Genomic DNA, 24,033 nt, shown 5'->3' on the forward strand with positions numbered 1-24,033 from the left:
TGTGGAGGTGGCCAGATTGGTGCCTTCAGCTATCTGGAATGCTCCACCAAAACCAAGGATGGAGTGTGAGCAACTCTGCAGTCCTGGTGGGGCCAGGGATGGTCTTCCTGCTGCCTACTCTAACCGATCAATATTCCTCAGCCCCCATAGCCTGCTTAATGGCAAGAGGCCTGGGGACCCTGGACCCTCAAGGAGAAGACAGGTAGACCTCTGGCCAAGAGGTAAGGGTGAAGCAGGAATGGACATTTTTCTCTACAGATGTCCTCAGCCAAATAATTTCCATAATAAATGGAAAGTATGTCTTAAGGCATTGGTATTTCTCAGTCTAGCAGAGTTTTTCAGGTCCCTTTGTAGCAGGGAAGTTGTACCAAGAGCAACACAAGCATTTCTGGTGCTGGAAACCATGGTTGTAAGGCTTGCCCAGGGTCTGAGTGCTTTGTGCCAGGTGGGAAGAAATCTGCCCCAAGGACAAAAGTCATGTTGACCAAGCCCTGGCAGCCTGATTGTTGCAATTTTCTTCTTCACAGAGTGGGAACAGATTAGAGAAGTTAAAGGACTTATTCACACACAGCTCTTTGCTACTTCTCAACATCAAAATGGCAGATAGTAGGAGATGGAGAAGGAAAGATTTAACCTACCTCAAATTAATAAAGTCTTATTGGACCCAGGTACCTGCTCACTTTGGCCTCATTGTGCCTCCATTTTTCCTAAGCAGGGAGTGGAGGAGGAAAAGGTGGCAACTGCCTTATCTTCTCTGCCTAAGAAACTTGGATTCTGAGTAAGTCTCACTGCTGGTGGAGTAGGGCTGAGTCCTTTGGGTTACCACCCAAACCTATACATCTCTAGGAAGCCCCTTCCCTGGGACCAGCAGGGTATGCCACGCCTAGGTTAATAATTTTTTATTAGGGTTCAGGTTCCAAACAAGATAGGAAGCAGTGGCAAGAAGGGTTTTGGGAGGGAGATGGTGAGGGAACACCAGGCTTAGCTAGCCCCGGGTTAGAAGGGTCTGACAGGGGTAGACTAGGGACAGTCTAGAAGAGTAGGCAGGGTCAGCGGATGGTGTATCGTACATAGGGGACCTCCACATCCTCGCCGCTCTCGTCGTTGCAGCATAGCTCAAGCACCAGCGCCCGCACATGGCGGCCCAGCTTTCGCTTCGACACACGGCTCACAATCTCTGTCATCCTGAGGGCAGGGGAGCAGAGGGTCAAGGAGGCAGAAAGCAAGAGAAAGGGGAAGGGCAGGTAGGTGAAGGCCAAAGAGGGAGAAAAGCAGTGAAGATGAGTGGAGGAAATTGGGGCTTCCCACCCACACATTCTTTGCCCCTGGCCTCTCCCAGCCGGCCCAGCAGCAAACTCACGGCTGATCCAACCGTTCCTTGAGCTTGGCGGCTGGCATGAAGAAGGAATAGAGCATGGATACACCCTGGGACAGCATGGTGATCTCCAATTTGTGCTCTGTCTGGAGAGAGAGGAAGTGGAGACAGCACTGTCATGGCGGTGAACAGCCTAGCAAGGTACCTGCACATCCTACTCTCCAGGTAGGGTGAAGAGAGTCAGGAAAGGGCCTTACCTTAAAGTAGTCGAGGAACTGTTTGAGGGTCATCTCTTCACCATTAGGCTGCAACCCCTGAACCTCAAAGCGATCCCACAATGTCCACTCTTGATTATAGTACTGCAGGACAAGGAGCAGAAAAATAGGACAAGGGCTACCCTAGAGGGTCCAGCCCCAGTCAGCCTCTCCACACACTGCCCCAACCCCACCCCCTGCACACACTCATGCAGACACGTTAAGTCAGATAAGTTTTCTTTTGTTCAAAACCCTCTGTGGCTCCCATCTCATCCTGAGTAAGCACTGAAGTTCTTATAATGACTGACAAAACCCTATGCCATTGGAATCCTAATCTTTTCTGTATCTCCTGTCTAGTCATCCTCTTGTTTACTCTGCTCTAGCTACATTGGCCTTTTACTTATTATTCATCAAACATGCCATGCACCCAGGACCCTTGCAAAGACTGGCCTTGCTGCCTGAAATGACCTTCTTCCAGTAATCTGTACTGATTGTCTCCTCACTACCTCCTCAAGTCTGGATCAAATATTTTTTCAGCAAGGCCTTCTCTGACTACCCCATGTAAAATCCCAAACCCACCCCCTGTCTCCTAGTGCTCCCAAGCCCTCCTTGCCCTGCCTAATTTTTTGGTTCCAAAATAATTTATCATGTTATTTATATGTATCTATTTCACAGATCTACTCTTAGCAACTAGGAGAGTACCTGGCACACAGTAATTGTTCAATAAATATTTGAGTGAATTAATGAAGTAGCGCATTTAACATAGTAAGCCCCCAATAATACTGGCTATTATTAAGGTATAGTTAGTAAGAATCTCCTAGAGCACAATTCAAATATCCCATCTTTTCTGAGGGGATAAAAAAAAGAATCAGACTAGTGTCTAACACATACTAGGTGCTCAAAAAATATGTTGAATGAATAATGGGTGCACAAAAGCAGCTGGTACACAATGACAGAACCCTCACCTGGCAAGAAGCCATTATGAGGACTACAGTCAGCTCTACAAAGACACACACACACACACACCACCCACAAACCCACCCTACTGATGCAGGCCCCCACCTGGTGACGAGGTGCAGCAAGGGGTTCAGAAAAGCCAAAGAAAGGTAGGGCCAAGTTGAGGAAGCCATTCTTGTAGGAATCAAGCTGCCGGTGCCCCTGCACTACCTTGTACAGCTCCAAACACACAAGGCCAACCACAGCTGCTGTGGTTGTGGCAATGGCGGGGATGATCTTGCCTGCAATCAGCTTGCTCTGTGAAAGAGGAGGGGACCAAGAGAGGTGATAGTTAGAGAGGATCAAAGTGGACAGAAGGGGCCAATGCAGAGAACTCGAGCCTAGGATAGGATGGAATGTCAGATTTAGCTTCCCCTCACCTTGTGCCTGTCTGCAGGGGGAATGTCATAATTATCTGCCCGGAGGTTGGACGCAGCCACAATGAAATCCATGTGGAAGTTGCTGTCATCATCCTGTTATGAATGGGAGGGTGAAAGGACGAGTGGGGAGAGTGTCAGGGGAGAAAGAAGTTTCCTGGTTTCTGGGGACATAGTATCCTCTACTATAACTACATGCTGGACTCTCCCAGATCATTAAATGATGGCTGGGAAACCTGTTCATTCAGGGCTGTGTAGCAGACCCATGATCCAATCCCCACAAAGGCCTGAGGTTGGCTCCAAATCTCCAGAACTTTTCTATGCAGCCCACTCGTGCTCAGCCCACCCTCTGCCCTGCCCAGGAGCCCCCACCCAGCACCTTCTCAAAGTCGATGGGGTACATTTTGAACCCAGGGAGCTTGTCTGGGCTGGGCAGCGTAGCCTTGAGCTCCTCTAGACGGCTGTCATCTGCAGAAAGGGAGGGATACATCAGCCCTTTAGATCCTAGGTCAGGGTCTGAGGGGTAAGTGGGAGCCCAGCGTGGGCAAAAGGTGTTCAGAACTGGGAAAGGCAAGACATCCTGGGAAAGAGGAAGGGCAAGGGGGAGAGAAAGAGCAGGAAAACAGAGTAAAAACCTGAAAAAAGAAAGAGGAAGGGAATATCAAGAGAGACTTCTGGAGACACTAAGGAACAGAAATGAAGACATTCAGAGAAAGTAGAAATGGAGAGATCAGGGGAGAATGATGAAGAAGGAGATGGGGAGACATGGAGGAGGATTCAGGGGGAAAAAGAAGGGAATGATGGATAAAGATATAGAGGGGAAATATAGACATGGATATAGAGAAGAGATATGAAGGGGGAAATGGGACAAGATACAAAAAGGGGAAGATGGGGCTATAGAGTGAAACAAGTGGGGGATATATTTATGGAGAAAAAGGTAAGGGAAATACATGGAGGACATGAAAAGAGATATGGAAGCAAAGATGGAGAGAAATACCCAGAGAAGAATATGAGAGGATAGATATTTGGGAGGGATGATGGGACATGAAAGGGGAGATAGGGGGAGACATGGTAAATGTAAGGGGCGCTATAGAGTTACAGATGCATTATCTATGGAGGGAGAGATAAATGGAAGGAGATACAGATGGATAGGTAAACAGATCAGGGGTCAGAAACTAAAGCTCCACTGGCCAAATTCAGGCTGCTCCCCATTTTTGTAAATAAAGTATTACTGGAAAACAGCCACATTCACTCATTTATATATTATCTATGGCTACTTTTACACTTCAACTGCAGACACCATATGGCACACAAAGCCAAAAATATTTCTTTGGCCCTTTACCTCTGATATACAGTATGAGCTGGGGAGAGAGATGAAGGGAGATGGCAGGAGCTGGAAATTAGCTAAGGAGAGGGAGATAGGAAGAGAGATGAGGAAATATAGATGAAAGGCATTACTAGGATGAAGATGCATACAGAGGGGGACATGGGGGTAGATATATGGATAGGGAGATGGAGGCAGACATGGAAGGAGACAAAGTAGGGAAGATATCAAGGGAGAGAGACCATTAGTGGAGATCACATCCCCCAATAAGCAGATCAAGAAGAAACAGAGAAAGGGAGAAAAAAAACAAGGCAAAGACACATGCAGAGCAAGAAAGAAACAGCTAGTTTTTCTGAGAGCCAGAGAATGAGAAGGAGAAAGAGGGAATGAGTAAGACAATTTGCCCCAATTAACCCTCTTCATTTCAGAGGAGGAAGTGAAGCTCAAAGGAAGGTGTAAGGAAGTCTCAGGTTGGACAGAGAAATGGTGGCGAGGCTGGGCAGGGGACAACCAGGGGCGGTTCCCTGCTAATGGGCAAAGCACCCTCACCAACAGAGGCATTGGCGCTCTGCAGCTCCTGGTCAGAGACATGGATCTTGACGCCAGACTTGGGAGTGAACTCGGGGATCTGCACAGACCGTAGAAGTGTGGCCACAGCGGTTCGGTCCTGAGAGCCTGTCAGCCCATAGGTCTGGGCAAACAGGTTGGCAGCAGCCACCACATAGTCCAGGTGTAGAGGCTGAGAGAAGGTAGGGCAAGGAGAGGTGAGCACACCAGCCCCTACAAGGGGAGCCTCCACGTCTGTCTCAAACCAACCCAACACACCCACCCTCCACCTAACCCCAGGAGACCTCAGGGAGGAGGCTTACGTTGCTGATGTCAAAGGTGAGTGGATGTGGACAGCGTTTGGGCCCAGACCAGAACGGAGCTCCTGAGCTTGTGAGCTAAAGGGATGGAGAGATTTTAGGGGAATAGGAACTGAGAATGGAGGCCTCTCTGAAAATCCTGACTCCTCACCTTGGCCCCAGATGTCCACTGACTCACTATTCCAGGCAGGGGGCTGAAGTAAATTATAAAAGACCCAGACTGTAGGGTACTGTATATGGGGGCTCCAATGCCACATGGAACCAAGGAAAACTATCAATTTCTGGGCTCTCTCAATCTGTACTACGCAGCTACTTAACTTTTATGGATTGCCAGGCACTGTACTTACAGAAGAGGAAACTGAGGTGTAGAGAGAAGATCTGTGATTTGTCCCAGGCTCAAGGAGAGCTGAAATTTGAACTTGCACTGATTCTTGTGCTCTAAACCCCAAAATTTCTCCCCTATAATCTCTAAAGCTCTAAGTGGCAGTCAGCTATTACTCATCCCACACCACAGGTATCCAGCTTGAAAGAAAGAAATCCCTAGCTTGAAAGAAAAGAGATGGGAGGAAAACAGGTCTGTGCAGAAAGCACAGGCTTAATCATTCTTCTAAGATCCGCATGCCTTGGGGCACCTACCACAGCTGGATTAATAATGGGGATGAGTGAGCCACATTGAGACAATAGGCTCTGTTTCTGGAAAAAGCATTCTGCCAAGCAGACCCTGCAAGCATATACTACCTGTTCAGGAGGAAAGTTGTGCAGCAGTTGCCGGATGTTGTTAGAGTATTGGGTATGCCAGTGATGACAAGCCCAGGTCACGCAGTCAGCCCATGTTTGTGGCCGCTGCAGTACCAGGCTGCGCTGCACGGCCTCCAGCACCTCCAGTGGTTGGGTACCTGCCAGCCGCAGTGTCCGCTCAACAAACTTGGGGTCTCTAACAAGAATCAAAGGGGGCAAAGGAACAGTATTACACAGCAGCTGCAGGAATGGACTCAGGGCAACACCACTTCTTCAATGGAAAGTTAGTCCTGACCCCCAATGGCATCATTATTTCATTCAAAAATTGTTCCTGGTGCCAGGTTTTACTATCATAAGGAAAGCAGAAAGGATGCTGTGGCTGGTGGGCAGGAGACAGAGCAAGGAGAGGGCATCTGGGCAGGATAGGTTACTCACGTGAGGTACTGGTTGACGTTTTCTGCTGGCTGCTTGAAAAGGCCTTCAAACTCATCCCGAGCCCACTGCAGACAGAGCAAACAGATACATGGAGCGATGGGTAATAAAACGGGTTTCCCTAGACATTAGAAAGACCATAAGTGAATAAAGCAAGTCAGAAGGGTACAGACGCTTTGGTAGAAAGAAGGAAGGAAGCCCCTTCCCCAACCACTTTTCCCCACCCTTCCTTGCCCCCACCCCCACACCCTGCCACGTCAATTTAAAACCCAATGATCTGGGTAGTGGTTACACAAGTGTATATGTGTGAAAAAACTTCTTCTTAAGATCTGTGTACCATCCTTTTAACCATAACCTGGGTATGTTCATTTTGAAAAAATTCACTAGATGATATGTGTGCACTATTCTGTATATGTGTGTGTATTATACAGAACTATCCTGACAAACCAGCAGTTAAACCCATCTTGGGCAAGAACGTGGGAAACCTGAATATGGACTGAATATTACAGACAAATAACTAACTGGAAGAGATAGTTAAGGAATTACCATTAATTTTGTCCAGAATGAAAATGGTATTTGGGTTATATACTGGTAGTTTTCAACTGGGGATGACTTTGCCTACCCCCTTTCAAGGGACCTCTGGCAATGTCTATTTCAGTGGTCATAACTGGAGTGTTATTGACATCTAGTGGGTATAAGCCAGGGATGCAGTCAAACATCCTCTAATGCAAAGGATAGCTCCCCACAACAAAGAATTACCCAGCCCAAAATGTTAACACTGCTGAGATTGAGAAATGTTATACATTTCTATATTCCCTACACTTCACTTTGCAAATGCATAGTGAAGTATTAGGGAGTGAAGTGCTGTGATGCCTGTGATATACTTCAGCAAACACACACTCAAAAATTTTACTATTCTAAGAAGAAAATGCAACAAAATGTTAACAGCTATTAAGGCTAGGTGAGGAATGATATCTAAATGTTTACCATACTATTCTTTATACTCATATGTGTTGGAAAAATAAAAATAAAGTAAAATAAAAAAAAGAAAGGATCAACCTAGAAACTTAGGTTGCTGGGTGGGAAGTAAGGGAGGTTTGGAAAAAAGGTTCATCTTAGTCCAATACTACAAGCCTGTCATTCAGAGGCCTGGTAGCCAAGGGGTGGCCTTGTTATCTGCCTTCTTCCCTCTCCTCACAATCACCTGCAGGGTGTGCTCAATGGCATTGGGGAAATTCTTCAGTGTGCAGATGGGGATGGACTTCTCTGGTGGGTCCTGGCTGGAGCTGTACGACTCTGTCAGGAAGGGGATCACCACCTGCACATTGCCCTTGGTGCCCAGTGTGCCTGATTCCAGCAGTGGCTTACGGTAGTATACACAGCGGCGGTCCATGTACATACCTGTGGGGAGGTAGGGCATAGTGTAAAAGCTGGCAGAGAATTATCAGGATAGGAAAGGAAGACAGGCACCCTCCAATACATACATACATACACACACACACACACACCCTGCCCTGTCCTCCTCACCCGCCTATAAACTCACGAGCATCCACGTTGTCCAGGGCATTGGCCACGCCATCCAGGTTTTGGAAGAAGTCATCATCATAGATGCGCTCTGTGTCAGGGCCCACGCGGTTCTGGTGGCTTGTCACCCGAATGTGTGGATTCATTTGGTGTACAGCTGCAGCAGCTGTGTCAGATTTCAATTTCTGGAGGGGGCAATTCCAGGGTAGGGAGGTGGGAAGAGAGCTCAGTCCTTCGTCCGTTCACTCAACAACACTTTACAGAGCTGTCCTTCTGAAGATTGATTTATTTAATGCTGGGTAAAACCCGGCCCTCAGAGTTCAGGAGGGTCCCTTATTTAGCAGGAGTGACAATTCCACATGGCAGAGGTAGTGACAGATGTGGTAGGGGCAGATGTGGTCACAGTGGATAGACACAGACTGGAGACAATGGGGTCAGATATCTGTTCTTTTACATTTCTAATATTTACCGTTCTTTCAGTTAAAAGCACCCAAGGTTGAGATAGATTCCCCCAAACAAAATCAGGATGCTAGTACAAGGACAAGAAAGATCCTTTCAAAGCCCAAATCAGGACATACCCCTCCCTTGCTCATAACCCTCCCCTAACTCCCACCTTCACTTAAGGCAAAGTGAGTTAGCTAGCTTCCCTGACCTCTCCAGCCTCATCTCCTATCACTCTCCTGACTAGGCACATTCAAACTTTGGAGTCTTTGCATGGGTTGATATCTCTGGCTAGAACACTCTTCCTCCAGACATATAATTAGTCCCTTACACCCTTCACGTTTTTGCAGAAATGAAGTCTTCCTTAACCACTAAACTGCAAACCAACCTCCTTGGCACTCCCCACTTCCCTAATCTTGTTTTCTTCTTGTTCCATCTGCCCAGCCTAGCATTAACTACATACTTTACTACTGTATTTTATTTATTGTTATAATCTATCTTCTCCCACTAATCTTTTTGTTACTTGTCCCAAGTACCTAGAACACCTACCTCAGTAACCATTTGGTGAATAAATAAATGAACAAAAGAGGGGAATAGATCCTGAGCAGGGAAAAATGAAACTGTCCCCACGGAACACATCTCAGACAGATTCCTGTATAACATAGTTTCCAACTGTATAGAACGAGTTAACATAGTGGGTCTAAACTACTATCCAAGGCCTGATCGCAAGGTGGCCCTTGGCTGGCATCCTTGGATTTCAGGAAGGTTCCCACTCCGCTAACAGGTAAGAGTGGCTCACTGCACCTCAACTATGCACATAATATGCCTTATGCTGAACAGCTACATTTCTTCTGAGAGTCTGGAGTTTTGGTACGCACCAGGCAGAGGCTGCTTATGTGACCAGCCCCAAGTAAAAGCCCTGGGTACTGAGTCTCTAATGAGTTTCCTTGGTTGGTAACATTTCACATATGCTGTCACAGCTCCTTGCTGGGAGAATTAAGTATATCCTACGTGACTCCCCTGGGAAAGGAGAGAACTCTTGGAAGGTTGCCCATGGTCTCTCCCCTGGACATTGCCCCATGTGCTTTTTTCCTTTGCTGATTTTGCTCTGTATCCTTTCACTGTAAAAAAATCATAGCTGTACACAAATACAACTATATGCTTAGTTCTGTGAGTTTTCTTAGTAAATCATCAAGCTTGGGGGTGGTCTTGGGAATCCCCAACACACCGTCCCAGTCAGCAATAATCAGAAATCAGAGAAAAAAAAAAGGAAACGAAAAATGGTAGATTAGATGGAATGGTGCCCTATAAATGTCTGTTGAATGAATGACAAAGAGAAACTGAGGGAAAAAAGAGCTGAAGTAAAGATAGAGGTGGGAAGGTCTCTGCTAAAAAGAATGGGAACAAGACAAGACAGGAGGAAAATGAGAGGAAAGCCTCACCCCCACTCACCGTGACATCCCAGGGCCGGAACAGAAATTGTCGGTTCAGATTGGACTTCTCAATGGTGTCCATGTCTGTGATGACGACTTCCCCACCCTCCCCACAGCCCAGCCCAATCATGGCGAAGTTCTTGAGCAGCTCACAGCCAATGGCTCCTGCACCCACCTGGGAGGTGGCCAAAGAGAGAGACAGAGACCGGTCAGTGACTCAGGTTAGCACGAAGCCACCTATTATCCCATCAGGAGAGAGGAAGAGGATCTATAGCCTCATCTTCAAGTCCTAGGGCCATAAGAAATAACCCACAGTCATCGGAGGGTGCCCAGAGGCACCAGAGTGGACAAACAGGGATGCATCAGGCTTCCTCTCATGATAAAGAAAATTCCAAAAGGGTTGAGACAAAGACACAAGAACCAATAGAAGAAGGCAGAAAGAGAACCAAGAAGAGGTGGCCAGAGGCCAGGGTAGGTGAAGATTGCTAGTTTCTAATGGAATTACTCACCAGGAAGTACCTCTGTTTGCCCAGCTTCTCTTGTAAGTCTGAGCCAAATACAGCCACCTGCCCATCATAACGGTTCCGGCACTGAGGAATGAGAAGGGAGAAGGATCAGAGGGACCTCTCTAGAGATGAGCCCCATGATGTCTTCCCCATGGGTCCCACTCACATACCGGGAGGCACCTGTCCTCTGTGAGAACTTCTTTGTCCTCAGGGAGACACTCAAGGGCATCAAAGTACAACCACTGCATGATGGGCATAAACTTCCCAGAGCAGGCCTAGAAGGGGAGATGATCAGTGGTTAATCGGGGCTTAACAGAAGCAATCGCAACAGGAATGTGCCCGGACCTAGACTCTATTTGCAGGCTCAACCCCAATCCTGCCCTTCCCCACCCATGCTGACCTTCATGACCTCCTGGGCAGCCAAACCCCCAATGAAGGCATTCATTGGTGCAAGATCCCCAGCAGCCACATATGCCAGCTTCCGGATGAGGTCCTCGTCTAGGTTATCTTGCTGAACCATAGGCAGGGCTCGAGCATTCACAGCCTGTGCTAGGGCCACTAGTTCTGTTGCATCCTCCTGGTCAGGCAGAAGGAACCAAGAGGACCTGTCAGGCTACCATGGGGGGAGGGACAGGGAGGGAAGATGGATAGGCAGAGAGGAAAGGTGGGGCTTCAGTGCCAAAGACATTTGCCCTGACTGGCTTGCCCGCCCACCTACCTCATTGCGGGGCCGAGGTGTGCGGCCATGCTGAGTGCAGAACTGGTGCAGGGCCTGGAAGCCAATATGTAGCTGGGCAGGACGTGAATACTTGGCAAAGTCCGTTATCACAAAGTCAGGCTCTGCCAGTGAAGTCAGCAAGGATTTCTGTGGGGGACAGGATATCAGGACCAGAGGAGACAAAAGAACCTGGAAATAACTAGAACCATACCCCAAAGCCCACTCCCCAACCTCTATACTCACAAAGCTAATCTTCTTAGGTACTTTGACCTGACTGACAATACCTCCACGGACATAGTCGGAGAATGTGGAGGTGTCACAGATGCTAAAGGTGTAGGGACCTAGGGCAGATGCAGAAGCTCTCAGTGAGTTGACCCTCCACTCCTCCCCGCTTGACCCACAACCCCCTCAGGATAATAAACCAATACGTAACCTAGCTCAGACATAAAAAGGCATCTCCTGTCTGCCCTAGGCTTCACTTGAACATCAGAAACCATTTCCCTTTTTGCCCTAGACCCAGCTCAGACCCCATGAGACCCTGTGTCCTGGCCATAAGTTTACACTGGAAGACGTCTTCTGTAACTTGTCCAAACCAGCTCATATACCAGTGGATCCTCTGATCTGCTCTATTCAAATACCAGAGACCTTCTCTCCCTCATGTAAGATACTAGGGACCCATTCTCATAGGAACAGCTCAAATACAAGACAGATTCTCTCCCCATGTCCACCAATTCTGACTGGACCCTAGAGGACTTGATTTCTGGCTCATCAAAACTCTCACAATGTGTCTCCCCTTGCTCTCAGCCTAAGGGCACCACACCTCTCTTCAACCCTCTGACCAAAGTTCAGGGATATCTCCCTTGATTCCCCTGTGACTAGCTTACCCAAAACTTTGATTTCTATGGGCTGATTTCCATTGAGTTCGATCATGCCCTGCACTTCTGAAAAGGAGACAAAGTCGCCACTCTCAAACCCATGTCGGGCCTCATCCAGGCAGGTAACCACACCGGGGCTGTCCTAGTTAAAAGGAGGAGTGAGCCTCAGAGACAGAATCAGGGTACCAGGAGCAGACAGGAAGGACTATTGCCGTCTATCTGCCTGCCAGGACCCCTGGGGCTAGTCTCCTCACCTTGGTAACCATAGAAACCATAGCACTGAGTGGCTGCTCCCCATTGGAATCTGTGAGGATCATTTCCTCTCCAAAGTCACAGAAGAGCTGCCTATAGAGGAAGGCAACAGGACTGATGCCCGAGTCTTATGCACATGGTGTGACCCCATGTGACCCTCAAGATGCAATAAATACTTGAGCAAACTCAGGCAATCGCTGCTGGTAATTAGATGGTGCTACTATAGGGAGAGGGGACACACAGAATACAAAATCCAGGTAGCTGAGGGCAGGATGAGGGCAGTAGGAGTCTGGGGGTCTTGGCCTAGGTCTGGTTTGGGAAAGATGGGGAAGGGGCAGGCACTCACCCAAATAGGCCCCTTGTGTCTGCAACTACCAGCTTGATGCCACGGCTGTGACAGAACTCACCCACCCGCAGCTGGTCCTCCAAGGGGGTGTTGGTGAGGACTACCACCTGTGGAGAGGAAGAGGTTTAGGCCACAGGGCCAGCATTGGGGCAAAGGGGAGAGAGAATAAGAGGTGCTCATGGAGAGGGTTCAGGGAGTCAAGGCAGAACTGCCCAGGCTTTGCTGACAGGCTTCTTTCACAAACGTTTACAAAGTACCTACTATGTATCTATCAGACAAGAGAAATATGAATCCCTAGATCACTGCAGAAAGATAAAGGAGTACCTTGGAGGACACAGTCTGGAAACTAGCTGACTCATTTATCTGACAAACACCCACTGCTGCCTACCTAAAACCTTGCCATGCCCTGAGAGACCCAAAATGAGTAAAACTCTGTTCCCAGCCAAAGTCTGAGCTCATTCCTAACACACCTACCTGTTGCTCCCAATTCTCAAGACAACTCCTACTCAGCCATAATCTCTGGGATGTTGCTCTCTGCCTGAGTCTACCTTTAACCACCTAGGTGAGCTTCTACTCTTATATCAGGACTCAGCTGCAGTGCCCTGGATCTGAGACACCCAGGCAGCTCCTACAGCTCCTCTTTCTGACCCAGATTTGTTTTTTACTTAACAAACACCCATATGGTCCTTATCATGTGTCAGTGGCTATTCTAAGAACTTAACCTTCACAAAAACCCTATAAGGCAAGTATTGTTATCATTTTGTCTACAGACAGGAATAACTAAGGCACAGGTTAACTAACTTGCTCAAGGTCATACAATTAGTAGAACTAGACTAGCACTTAGGCAGTTTAGCTCCAGAGTCTCTGTTCAAAACCATTATGCTGTACCATTTGTCTGTACACATCTTCCCCCCAGAAAAAGTGATAAGTCCCCCAAGGGTAGGTCCAGGGTCTAAATCTTGCTTATATCCTCTAGCCTCCCCCACTCCACCCCCTGCTCAAGTACAAAACCTAGCACACAGGGCCAATCCACTGAACAGAGTGAATGAAAAAACAAATGAAAAAATCAGACAGTCTGAGAGACTTAGGCAAGAGGATGGGTGGTGCCCCAAGGTACCTGGAAGCCACTAAGGAAGTCCTCAACAAGGGGCCCAGTGTAAGCACTGACAGGCACATAGCTGTTGAGTTCAGCGAGGCGGGGCTGTGATACCTCAGCCCGGTTTTTACCGATGTCCTCCTCCCGCAGGTAGAACTACAAGAGGATGCAATAGGGGAAGAAATGAAATGGCTGTGGAGCCCAGGGGGGTCGGTGCCTCAGCAGGGAAGAAGGGGACTGGGAAGAGGTACCTGGGAGGATAGGTCAGCCCACTGTGCAGTGCCCTGGTCATGTAGGGTGACAGCTTTGACACCCCCAAGGATGATGTTCTTGGCAATCTCCACTCCCAGACCCCGCAGGCCTGATACCAGTACACTGGATGTCTGGAGCCGCTTCATTGCCTCATGGCCCAGCACATACCTGCAAGGTTAGGGGGAACTCCAGGGGTCAGGGCCTGGCCTACTTGACCCTATTCTCTCAGGGCCTCCTCCCACCTATCAGCCTAGTCTTGGCTCCACTTACAACTGCCGGGAGTAAAGACCCTCATCTATGTCTGCTTCACTGCCGTTCTTCGCCATTCCCTAGGGATAGAGGGGAAGAACAGGTTCAGGGGAGATAAAGAAGAATAAGGCTTGGTTGGGCAGATGGACAGTGGTATAAAACTTACCCACCCACCACCCCCATTACCCTGCCTGCCAGTCTGCAAGGAGAAGACACTTACGTTGGTTGGTACAGAGGATACTTCAGAGAGCACAGAGTGAGCAGGAGAGCAGTTAGAACCTGGCTTTGGATCAGGCCCGGACACGCGACGTTTCTTGGACAGCGGCGAGCTGGACATCTGAAGGGAAGAGGAAGGTCAGAGGTGAGTTGATGTATGTGGGTAAGTTTTTCTGTTTGTTAAGTGGTGATTCTGGGGGAGGGGAGGACTGTAGTACTAGTATCCCATTTTACAGAAGAGGAGACAGGCACAGAGAGGTGAGGTAACTTGCCCAGAGTCACACAGTGATCAGAGCTAAGATCTGAACCCAGGGAGTCTGGCTCGCAAATCCATGCTGCTGACCACTAGGTCATTTGTTTCTCCCCAGACCAGCATAATGAGGCAGAAACTTCAATCCTGGGAAGCAAAATCAGTGACAATAATGTACTTGTGGGGAGGTTAGAGAAGGGGTGTAGTTTCAGGACAGACTTGGGTTCAAATCTTTACCCTGTCATTCCTTGTCAGATGTCATTTAACCCCTAAGGTCAGTTTCCTCATCTGTAAAATAAGGGTGATGATATTACTTACCTACCCCATGGGGTGGTTGAAATGATAAGAAATAACACAGGGCATAGAGCCTGGCCAGAATAGGTAAGCAACAAATAGCTATTCTCCTCTCCCTCAATGCTGGGGAGAAGGATGAGGAGGAGAGGGTATGGAAGGGATACAAAGGCTTGGATATCCATCAGGGTGGGATGATGACAGGAAATACCATATCAAGAACCCAGTCCCCAAAGAGTACAGGAAGGAGAACCAGAATTTTACAAAGCCTATTTCCAAAGCTTTGGGAGGAGAAAATCAGCCCAGGCCAATAAAAGAGGTCCCAGGGAAAGAGGAAACACATTTCCCAAGCCTCCTCTGTATGTGGAGGCCCTTAAACAGATTAATAGATGATAAATGAAGGTTTGTTAGGAGTCCTCCTAGTTCCAGATGCCACACTAAGCACTTCATGAACCTTGTTTCCATTTGTCCTTGGGGCATCCCCAGGCGGTTTGAGCTACTACTGATAACATCTTCCATCTCACGCTGGAGGAAAAACTTTGTTCAGGGATGTTGAGTGACTTGACTGAGGTTTCCATAAGGTGGCCAAGCTGGGACCAGACCAGGGTCTACTGACCCTGAAGCCCAAGCTGCCTCCCAGTACAGTGTCATCATGTTTCATCCCCTCAATAGCCCTGACCCTGCAAAAGGGTTTGGTGTCCTTGTTAGACAACTAAGAAAACCTTAGCTCACAGAGGTCAATTAACTTGCCTGCCAAGGGTCACACACTCAGCCCCAGACACAGAACAATACACCTTTCTATAGAAGTGACATGTAGTGATGGAGGGTTTCTGGATCCAAATCATGGGAATGACAAGATCCAGAATCATTTCTTTCCCAACCTGAAATGATCCTTTAAACTTCTGCTCATCTCCCAAGAGTTTACTGCCTGCTGATAACAGGAGAAAGGACTTTCTCTAATCCTAACTACCCCCATGAAACAGGTACCATTATGCCCATATTATAGATAAGAAAACAGAGGCTCAGTGAGCTCCAATCACTTGCCTATAGTCATACAGTTGGTGGGAGACTGCTTGCCAAATGCCTCCTAGATAAATAAACTCAGGGCCCGGCCCACAGGGATAAGGGATAGGAGGTAAGGGGAGGGGAGGCAGGAGGCTAGATAGGGTCCCTGAGTCAGCCTGCAGAATTGCTGGGAATGCTAAGAACCAACCTGTATGGGAAGAGGCTTGGTGAGTTGGTAGGGAGACAAAGGCAAATCCTATTTTCCATTTACTGACTCTCTGACATGGGCCAGGGACCTCATTTTCTCTGAGCCCCATTTTCTCCAAAAGCAGAAGCAAACAGAATCATCCTCAAGAGGCTGCTGGGAAGGTTAAAGAAGCCAAGGTCTGTGGTCAGAGCTCAGTGATATGGTATGTGTCCTCCCTGAGCACCTGCACTGGCCTCTATTTTCTCAGTTATCTCCTTGCCTTATCATTGGTTTGTTTGTTTAAGATACACATCTCCCCACTCCCTAAATGAAAGACAATCCAGGGCTAGAGATATCGCTAATATCCGCTTTCCCCTATGGGCCCCTAATGCTGGAGGCAAGGGTCTAAGCAAGTTTTCAAAAAGTGGACTTCGATTGAAACCTCCCTGTTTCAAACAGGCAGAAGGGGTCCGGGGCAGAAATCCCAGACAGGAGCTAAAGACTCCTTAGCTACCACTACTATCTCCCCACCCCCTACACACAAAAATCCATATCCTATCTCCTGCAAACATTTCCTCAGGCCCCTACTAGAACACTAATACCACAAACTGTATAGCAAAGCTGAACTGGGCTCACAGCTTTGAAATTTGCCTGAGATCGTGAAACAGATGACTTTAAAGCACAAGCACACTTTACCCCCAGATCAGAGAAGAGGATTTGAGGGAAGAGCCTTGGAATAGGTTTGAGAGGAGGAAGGCACGGGATCACGTTATCAGGATTGAGTGGCTAAGACACAGAGAAGGGATGTTGAGGTCTGTTAAGCCTCCTGGGAGGGGTTAACTGAGAAGTCCCTAGGAACGTAAGAAAGGGAAACTTCTAAGAAATGATGATCATGCATCTATGTGATGATGTTAAGAATTACTGATTGCATATGTAGAATGGAATGATTTCTAAATGTTGCGTTAATTTCTTTTTTTTCTTTAATTAATAAAAAAAAAAGGGAAACTTGAGAGAGGGAAGTCAGTGGGTAGTTGAGCCCATGGAGGCTCCGAGGGAGATGGGAAAGGGAAAGAACCGAGAGTTAGGAAAGATTCAAATCTGCGTCTTTGGAAAAGGGTCTTTTGGGGAAGGGCTAGAAATCACCAGGAGATAGCAGAGGCCCTCAGAAACTGCAAGGTGTAAGAGGGCAGATGCTGGGCCCCATAGAGGGTGCACAGGGAATGGGTGGGGTAGTCTGAGGCCCAAGAAGGGTGTAGGAAAATGACTGGGGGTGGGGGAGTGTTTTCTGTCAGGAGGATGCTTGGGACACTGAGTCTCTGAGTGCAGATGCTAGTAGGAGAGGGAAATTGTTGACCAAAAGTAGGGACTTGCTGGGGGAGAGGGGTATCACGGACACTGATGCTAGAGTCCTAGGAGGCTGTGAGGCTGAATGCTGAAGCCAAAGATGTGGTTGGGAGAGATCTCTGAGGGCAGACCCTTGGAGAGGGATTTCTAATGGGACACAAAGGCCCTCTCGTGGTCTGTGACAGGACATGCTAGATACCAGACTTGTTCAGAGGAGGTGGAAAGAGGAGGTTGAGCCCAGACCATTTAGGCCCCAGAAAATTCAGCAAGCAAGCATTGGCTGGATCCTGAAACAGGTTTAGGTTTCTCTGACCAATGATGTTGGAGTCCATGGAGGCTCTGAGAGGAGATGCTGAGAAGGGGGCTCTTTACTATGAGGGACCACTGTACCTGTTGGGGAAAAAGATGTCTGACCATGATCTTGGAATCCTATGAGGCTGAAAGCAGAAGCTGAGAGCCTCTGACTGAAGAAGCTGGGACCCCTGAAATGCTCTGAAGACAGATTCTGAGATCTGATCTGAGGTTAAATGATCTGTGAAAGGAGAAGCTGTAATTCTGGTCAGCTTTTGAAGGCAGAGATGGAGTCTTAGGTGGGGTTAGGGAGGTAAGTCTTTGATAGAGGTGGCTAGGGCTCAATAGGGTCTGTGAGGGCAAACACTTTCTGGAGAGACCTCTGATGGAGGATTATATGTCCAAACAGTTCTTCCTTGGTGTCTGGTCCCCTAGAAAGTGCTGAGGAAAGATACTTAAGGGTGTGGGAAAGGCGGAAGCCTCTGAAGGGTAGTCTCTGAAAAAGATACTGGGACCTTGAAAAAGGGTCATTTCCTAAAAGTAGATACTGGGGTTGTGTCTGAAGGACAATGTTGGGCCCAGAGAGTTTTCTGATAGAAGACAGTGGGCTAGGGTGGAGTTGGGTTAGGTGGGTCATTGAGTACAAATGCTGGGGGTGTCAGAGATGACATAGGAACAAGTCTTTAAGGGCTGATTCCAGGGATTGGAGGAATCTCTAAAAGCAGATGCTTAAGTGGGTGTGTGTCTCTGAAAAAAGTGCCGGCCCCAGGAGGGTCGCTGACGAAAGATGCTAAGGCCAGCGTGGGGTTGGGAGATTGATGAGATGTGAAAGAGTCTGAAAAGGAAGTCAGGCCCAATGGCCTTGCACAGGGTCTGTCTCCTCGGGAACTGAGGGCAGATAGTGTATGGGGTGGGAGAGAAGAGGAGGGAAGAGGGTGGTACATCTGAAGAAAGATGCTGAAGAAGGTTCTCTTTCAGGAGAAGTGATGGACTCTCTCCAGGGTTGGACCCCTCTTGAAAGCTGTGAAGCCAAATCCTGTGGGTCTAGGAGTGTGGAAGGGAGACTCTGTGGGGAGGTCTTTAATGGCATGCATTGGCAGGGGGCTTTAAACAACAATGTTGAGCATGGTTGTCTATTGGCGACTGGGGGTAGTTCTGATCTGAGATGCAAGGTACGGGACAGGGTGGTCAGGTCTCTGACTAGAGATGCTGGACCTGACTTTCTAAAAGCAGGTGCTGGGGGTCTGACCCCAAGGTCAGATCTCTAAGCTCGGGATGGGGGGGTTGGCCCCGGACAGGAATTGACCCCGCCCCAGGATCTGTTCCCCCGCAGCCGACCCTTAGCGACCAAGTCATTACCACCCGCTCCGACATCAGCCCGACCCAGTGCCGGCCCAGGCTCCTCCAATGCATCCCGAAACCCTTGCTCGGGGGAAGGCGATGAGAAAGGTCGTTTGTTACCAATGCCGGTTCCCCGGGTCGCGCCGCCGCCAACGCCTCAAGGAGCCGAAGCCAAGCCCGGCCACCGCCCTCCTCCTCCTCCCCGCCGCCTGGGCCGCCTAGAATCGCCGCCTGGGCCTCCGCTTTCTCCTTCCCGAGCCGTTGTGGTGGTGCTAGTCCCTGCCGCCTCCTTCACCTCAGCAGCCGACACAAGATGGCGGCTGCCGAGCCCGAGGCCGGAACAAAACCTTGGGCCCCACCCCCAGAAACCCGGATGCAAGCGGGCCGCGCCCACTTATGAATCATGAATGAGGTCTTCAACCCTTGTATGACTCGTACGGTTGGGAGGTAAATAGCTCCACCTGGTGGTTGATAGGGCACTAACTGGGAAAACAGGTAAAGCTACAAAGAGGCCTTGCCCCAGGTTACATGAATAATGAATTAGTTGCTGCAGCCAGGTTGCCTTAGTAACCAAGAAAGGACATCAGGACCATGCTTCCTGATCATGAATTATGCATGATCGGGTGGTTGATTGACTAACATTCTGCAACCAGAAAGCAGATGTTAGAACATGGAAGCCACACCCTACTGTTGATGAATAATGAATGATTTTGCAGCGGCCGGGAAGCCAACGAGACCACTTCTCTTATCCTTATCATGAATAACCCATGAGGCCTGGTGGGCTGGAACAAAAGGGACAGGCCCGCCTACTGCTGCATCTAATACCCTGTAAGCAGGGAAATAGGGCTACTGCAGGGAAAACACATTCCTTCAGGCCATGAATAATGAATGACGCTGCTGTTGCAGCTCAACGTGGAAACCAAGAGAGATCAGAAAGGTCCCACCTAGCTATCATGAATTATGCATAAAGCTGGATGGACAGACACTCAAAACAGACCCGCCCAGCAGGGAGGGATTATGGTTTTGCAGCCTAGTTGCCAAGGCAACGTGGCCACGCCTCCCTGTTCATGAATAATACTGCCCAGCCACAGAGAAAACCAAGGGAGAGTGAAGCCTCCCTTCCCCACCCTCAACAAACTGCTCATCAACCTGATCTGTTTTGGTTCAACCAAACTTGCCTTTGGCAAGTGCCTCAGTTTCCACAACTGTGAAATGGGGATAGTAATAGAACCCACCCATCTCAAAAGAGTGAAATGAGTTATTATGAAGATCAGAATGAGCTTAGAACAGCGCCAGCACAACGCACTAAATGTTAAATGTTTAAAATATTATATATTGTTTTGAAGTGCGCTCCCAGAAAAACACTGGAAAACAGAATGCTATGGCCACCACAGTCCACGAACTAGGTAGGACAGACTACTAGGTCACCAGAGACACACTGTATACCAAAGCTCCAGGCACATAATAAGCACCCAATACATTTCTGCTGAATAACAATAATAAATCACATTAACTGATTACTCCTGTCGTGTACCCTTATATATGCACCATGACACCGATATCCTCAGGAAAACCCTAGCAAGTTGGTGCTTTTATGAGCTCTGTTATATAGAGGAGGAAACAAGTTCCTTCTTGTCCTTCAGGTCTCAGCTCAAAGGTGATCTCCTTATAGAAGTCTCAAATCCTCACAAAAATCATTTCTGTCTACTGATTACTCTAGCTGTGTGACTTGGCGCCAGACACTGCACCTCCCTCCGCCTTGATTTCCCTATCAGTAAAATGGGAATAGTAGTCTACCTTGTGATGGTGTTTAAATGAATAAATATGTATAAGGCACTTAGAATAGTGCCTGGCACATAGTATAGTAAGTGCGATTTGACTAACATTAGTAGCAACACTATTACACTGGGGGAGGTGTAAATCATGGAATTTGGTTAAGATGCTGACTCTGGAACTAGAGTGAGTGGAATTTGGTTAAGATGCTGACTCTGGAACTAGAGTGAGTGGGTTTGAATCCTGGCTTGGTTACTCACTGGCTGTGTAACCTTACACAAATTATTTAGCCTCGCTATATGGCTGTGTCCCAGTTTCCTCGTCTATAAAGGGGATAATAATAACCTACTTCCTAGAATTGTTGTGAAGATTAAATGGGCTAACGAAGTGATAAATGAGTGGGTGTTGATCTTATCATTATCCTCATACCTATTTTTCAGGCCCACAGAAAGATTTGCCAAAGACCACACAACTGGCAAAAGCGATAGGATTGGAATGCAGAGCCTTTGTTGATAACCTGGAATACTGGGCTGTGAGGTATTACGAACAATGCGCGAAACCCCGCCCCTTTGGAACCTATACGAGAATCTAACCCTGATCACGTAAATGAAGCCACAAAGGCCACGCCCCTCGCGAATTATGACCAACGTCCCTAGAAAGGTCACAGAAGACTCAGGGCTCTACTCACCTGCATGAATAATCAATGAGCTCTAGTTTGGCGTGGCTGATTTCAGAACGCCCCTGCAGCACGCTGAACCGCCCCCTTATGAATAATTCACAACCCGACGCTTTCCCAGACCAGGTGCGAAAGAGGCAAAAATCTGCTTTCCCCACGGCCCCACCTCCTCATGAATAATGAATAAAGCCGCGGCCAATGGAGGCCTGGTGGCACCAAGTCCTCTCAGGAAGAGATTAGTGGATTGGGCTCCTGCAGCTCTTCCCCAGCCTGGGCTGGGGCTCCTCTCCCCCAAAACGTGTGGGCTCCGACGTGTTCAGTCTCGCTATCCTGGATCCCCAAGTGTGGGAGGTCCCCATCATGAAACCAGGATCACAGAGGCCACAGATCCTCCCTAATGCCAGCTCGGTCCTGAACGTTCCCAAGCACTGTCACGAGAACCCTAAAACCAACCCTCCTAAAATCCCGCCTTGACTTCAGGAACCTTAAACTCCTCCTCTCCCACCCTTGGGAAACACCCCAAATCCTGCCCCATGGACAGCGTACTCAAACATGGGCCCCGTAGTTCTCCCAAACACCCCTCAAAACCCTGCCTCCTAGGGGGGCTCCCAAAAAGATTCCCAAATCCCATCCGGAGTCCCCAAACACCACCTCCCAAGAGTCCCTGCCAAAACAGACACCGCTAAATGCCACCCACCCCGGGTATGGAGCCTCCAAATGTGCTCACTAGTGTATCCCCGAAGTTGAGCTCCCTCCCCCAAATGCTGTCCAGGGGATTAGGGTCACCATGCTCCAGCTCACCCCCTGCGCCGAGCGGAGGCCTCGCCTTCCTGCTGGAGATGAGCCGAAGCCACGGGGCAACGGAAGAGCAAACCACCTCCGTCTCGCAATAGGAGTGAGAGTTTGCGCGGAGCTCGGAAGCGCGGGGCCTTGGAGGGCCCCCACTCTGGGCCGTACCACAGACTCTTGGAAGGAGGGGTGTTCGTCCGTGCTCCCGCGCCATCGGCACCCCTGTCAGATCTAGACACCCCTACAGATTTTGGTCCTTCCCGGACGGCGCGGGGCACACTGGACGTGGTAGTCCCATCTGGCCAGTGTCTGTTGCACGTGGTGGGCAAGAGCGCCCAGTTTATGAGAAAATATAAGCTAGGGAGGTGAGATTCCCGGCACTGCGCTAGGGGAGAAGGGGGAAAGGAGCGGAACATGGGGGTGCCTCCAGACCGATAGACTCACCTGTCCTATAGATGGGAAGACTAAGGCTCAGGTAGCCAAAGGATTCATTCATTTGACATTTATGAAGCTCAAATTGTGGTCCAGGTGCTGGGGAGTCTCCCTTGGCTTCATGGAGCTGATACTCTAGGGAGAAAGACAGATCATAAACTTAATAAGTAAGTAAAAGTTCTAGTTTCACATATAAATATGTATCATAATAAACGTAATTATATGATATACATTGTATATGACATACATATAAATACTACATATTTTATATGAGAGCTAGTAGCTATAAGGAAAAAGATTTACATCTTTTTGCATATAATAAATGTCTTATAGTAAATACAGTATATTATGTATTTTATGTATTCACATGAATAAATATTATATAAGTAAACGTATCATTAACTGCTAAATGCTATGGAGATAGAAAAGCAAGAAAAGGAGAAGGAGGCATAGGGTGAGAGGGGGGCCGTGCCATTTTGCATTGCTTCAGCAATGCATGAATGAGAAGTCCTGTTTGTTCACAGCCTCACCCACAGTGTATTGCCAAGCCTTTGGATTTTTGCCAATCCGGTTTCATTTTTATTTGCATTTCTCTTATTATTAGTAAGCTAGGACATCTTTTATAGGTTTAAGGATTTTTTGCTTTTGTTTTTTTCTGGGAACTTTCTATTCGTGTCCTTTGCTTATTTTCTATTTGGTTGTACTTTCTATGGCTTTTTCTCCTTTAAAACTTCTTTATATATTAGCCTTTTTAAAATGAAGTTTTGAGGATGAGAGTGATTCAAACAGTTGTGGTATGTGTTTCCAAGATCTGGTATGTGCCAAACCATGTTCTAGGCCTTGAATAAAGCAAACAAATATTCCTTCCCTCTTGGAGCTTTCCTGCTAGTGGAAGAGATACATAATACAGAAAAGCAAGTAAAATGTATCTAGTATGTTACAAGTGGAGAAGTAGTAGAGAGAAAAGTAACCAAGGAAGAGGCATAGGGAGTGTGATAGGGGAGGGAATGGAATTTTAAATGGTGTAGCCCTGGCAGGCGAGATTTGAACATTCGAATGTCATGTTGCTTTAGTTTCCTTTAGTCTGGAACAGTTCTTCAGTCTTTCCTTGACCTTAATGACCTTTACACCTTTGAAGATTACAAGTCAGTTATTTTGTAGAATGTTCTTTGGTTTGAATTTGTCTGATGTTTCCTCATGATTAGATTCAGGTTTAATATCTTGCATGGAAATATCCCAGAAGTGATGCTGTCTTTTTATTCCATCCTTATTCCATGATTTTAACATTGATCCCTTTTAACTTTGATCCCTTGATTAAGACAGCATTTTTGCCAGGTTTCTCTACTGTAAAATTACTAATTCTCCCTTTGTAATAAATACGAAGTTAGTTGAGACATGCTTGATATTAATAAAATTATGTTAATATCCTGTTCCTCGGTAAAGT

The 24,033-nt window shown here is 47.9% G+C and overlaps 1 protein-coding gene across 4 annotated transcripts; it reads right to left on the reverse strand.

Moving 5' to 3' along the window:
* Positions 1 to 884: 884 nt before the first annotated feature.
* On the reverse strand, positions 885 to 22,316 carry UBA1 (ubiquitin like modifier activating enzyme 1). 4 transcript variants are annotated; one of them, XM_077145708.1, is made up of 26 exons: positions 22,170 to 22,316; positions 14,215 to 14,331; positions 14,016 to 14,074; positions 13,745 to 13,913; positions 13,515 to 13,649; positions 12,398 to 12,504; positions 12,054 to 12,144; positions 11,809 to 11,941; positions 11,168 to 11,265; positions 10,925 to 11,071; positions 10,607 to 10,783; positions 10,377 to 10,481; positions 10,210 to 10,290; positions 9,720 to 9,875; positions 7,846 to 8,011; positions 7,507 to 7,703; positions 6,306 to 6,370; positions 5,871 to 6,066; positions 5,136 to 5,210; positions 4,816 to 5,005; positions 3,322 to 3,410; positions 2,946 to 3,038; positions 2,632 to 2,823; positions 1,573 to 1,674; positions 1,361 to 1,461; positions 885 to 1,185 (listed from the first exon to the last, which is right to left on the reverse strand). In XM_077145708.1, the coding sequence occupies exons 2-26, from the start codon at positions 14,329 to 14,331 to the stop codon at positions 1,050 to 1,052; spliced, it is 3,177 nt and encodes a 1,058-aa protein (XP_077001823.1). In that variant the 5' UTR covers positions 22,170 to 22,316; the 3' UTR covers positions 885 to 1,049. The 4 variants fall into 4 exon arrangements, with proteins under 4 accessions (XP_077001823.1, XP_077001821.1, XP_077001820.1 ...); XM_077145706.1 differs by lacking the exon at positions 22,170 to 22,316 and adding an exon at positions 21,122 to 21,208; XM_077145705.1 differs by lacking the exon at positions 22,170 to 22,316 and adding an exon at positions 19,040 to 19,266.
* Positions 22,317 to 24,033: the final 1,717 nt, after the last annotated feature.

The sequence above is a fragment of the Tamandua tetradactyla genome, chromosome X (genome assembly GCF_023851605.1).
Source record: "Tamandua tetradactyla isolate mTamTet1 chromosome X, mTamTet1.pri, whole genome shotgun sequence".
Classification (NCBI taxonomy): domain Eukaryota; kingdom Metazoa; phylum Chordata; class Mammalia; order Pilosa; family Myrmecophagidae; genus Tamandua; species Tamandua tetradactyla.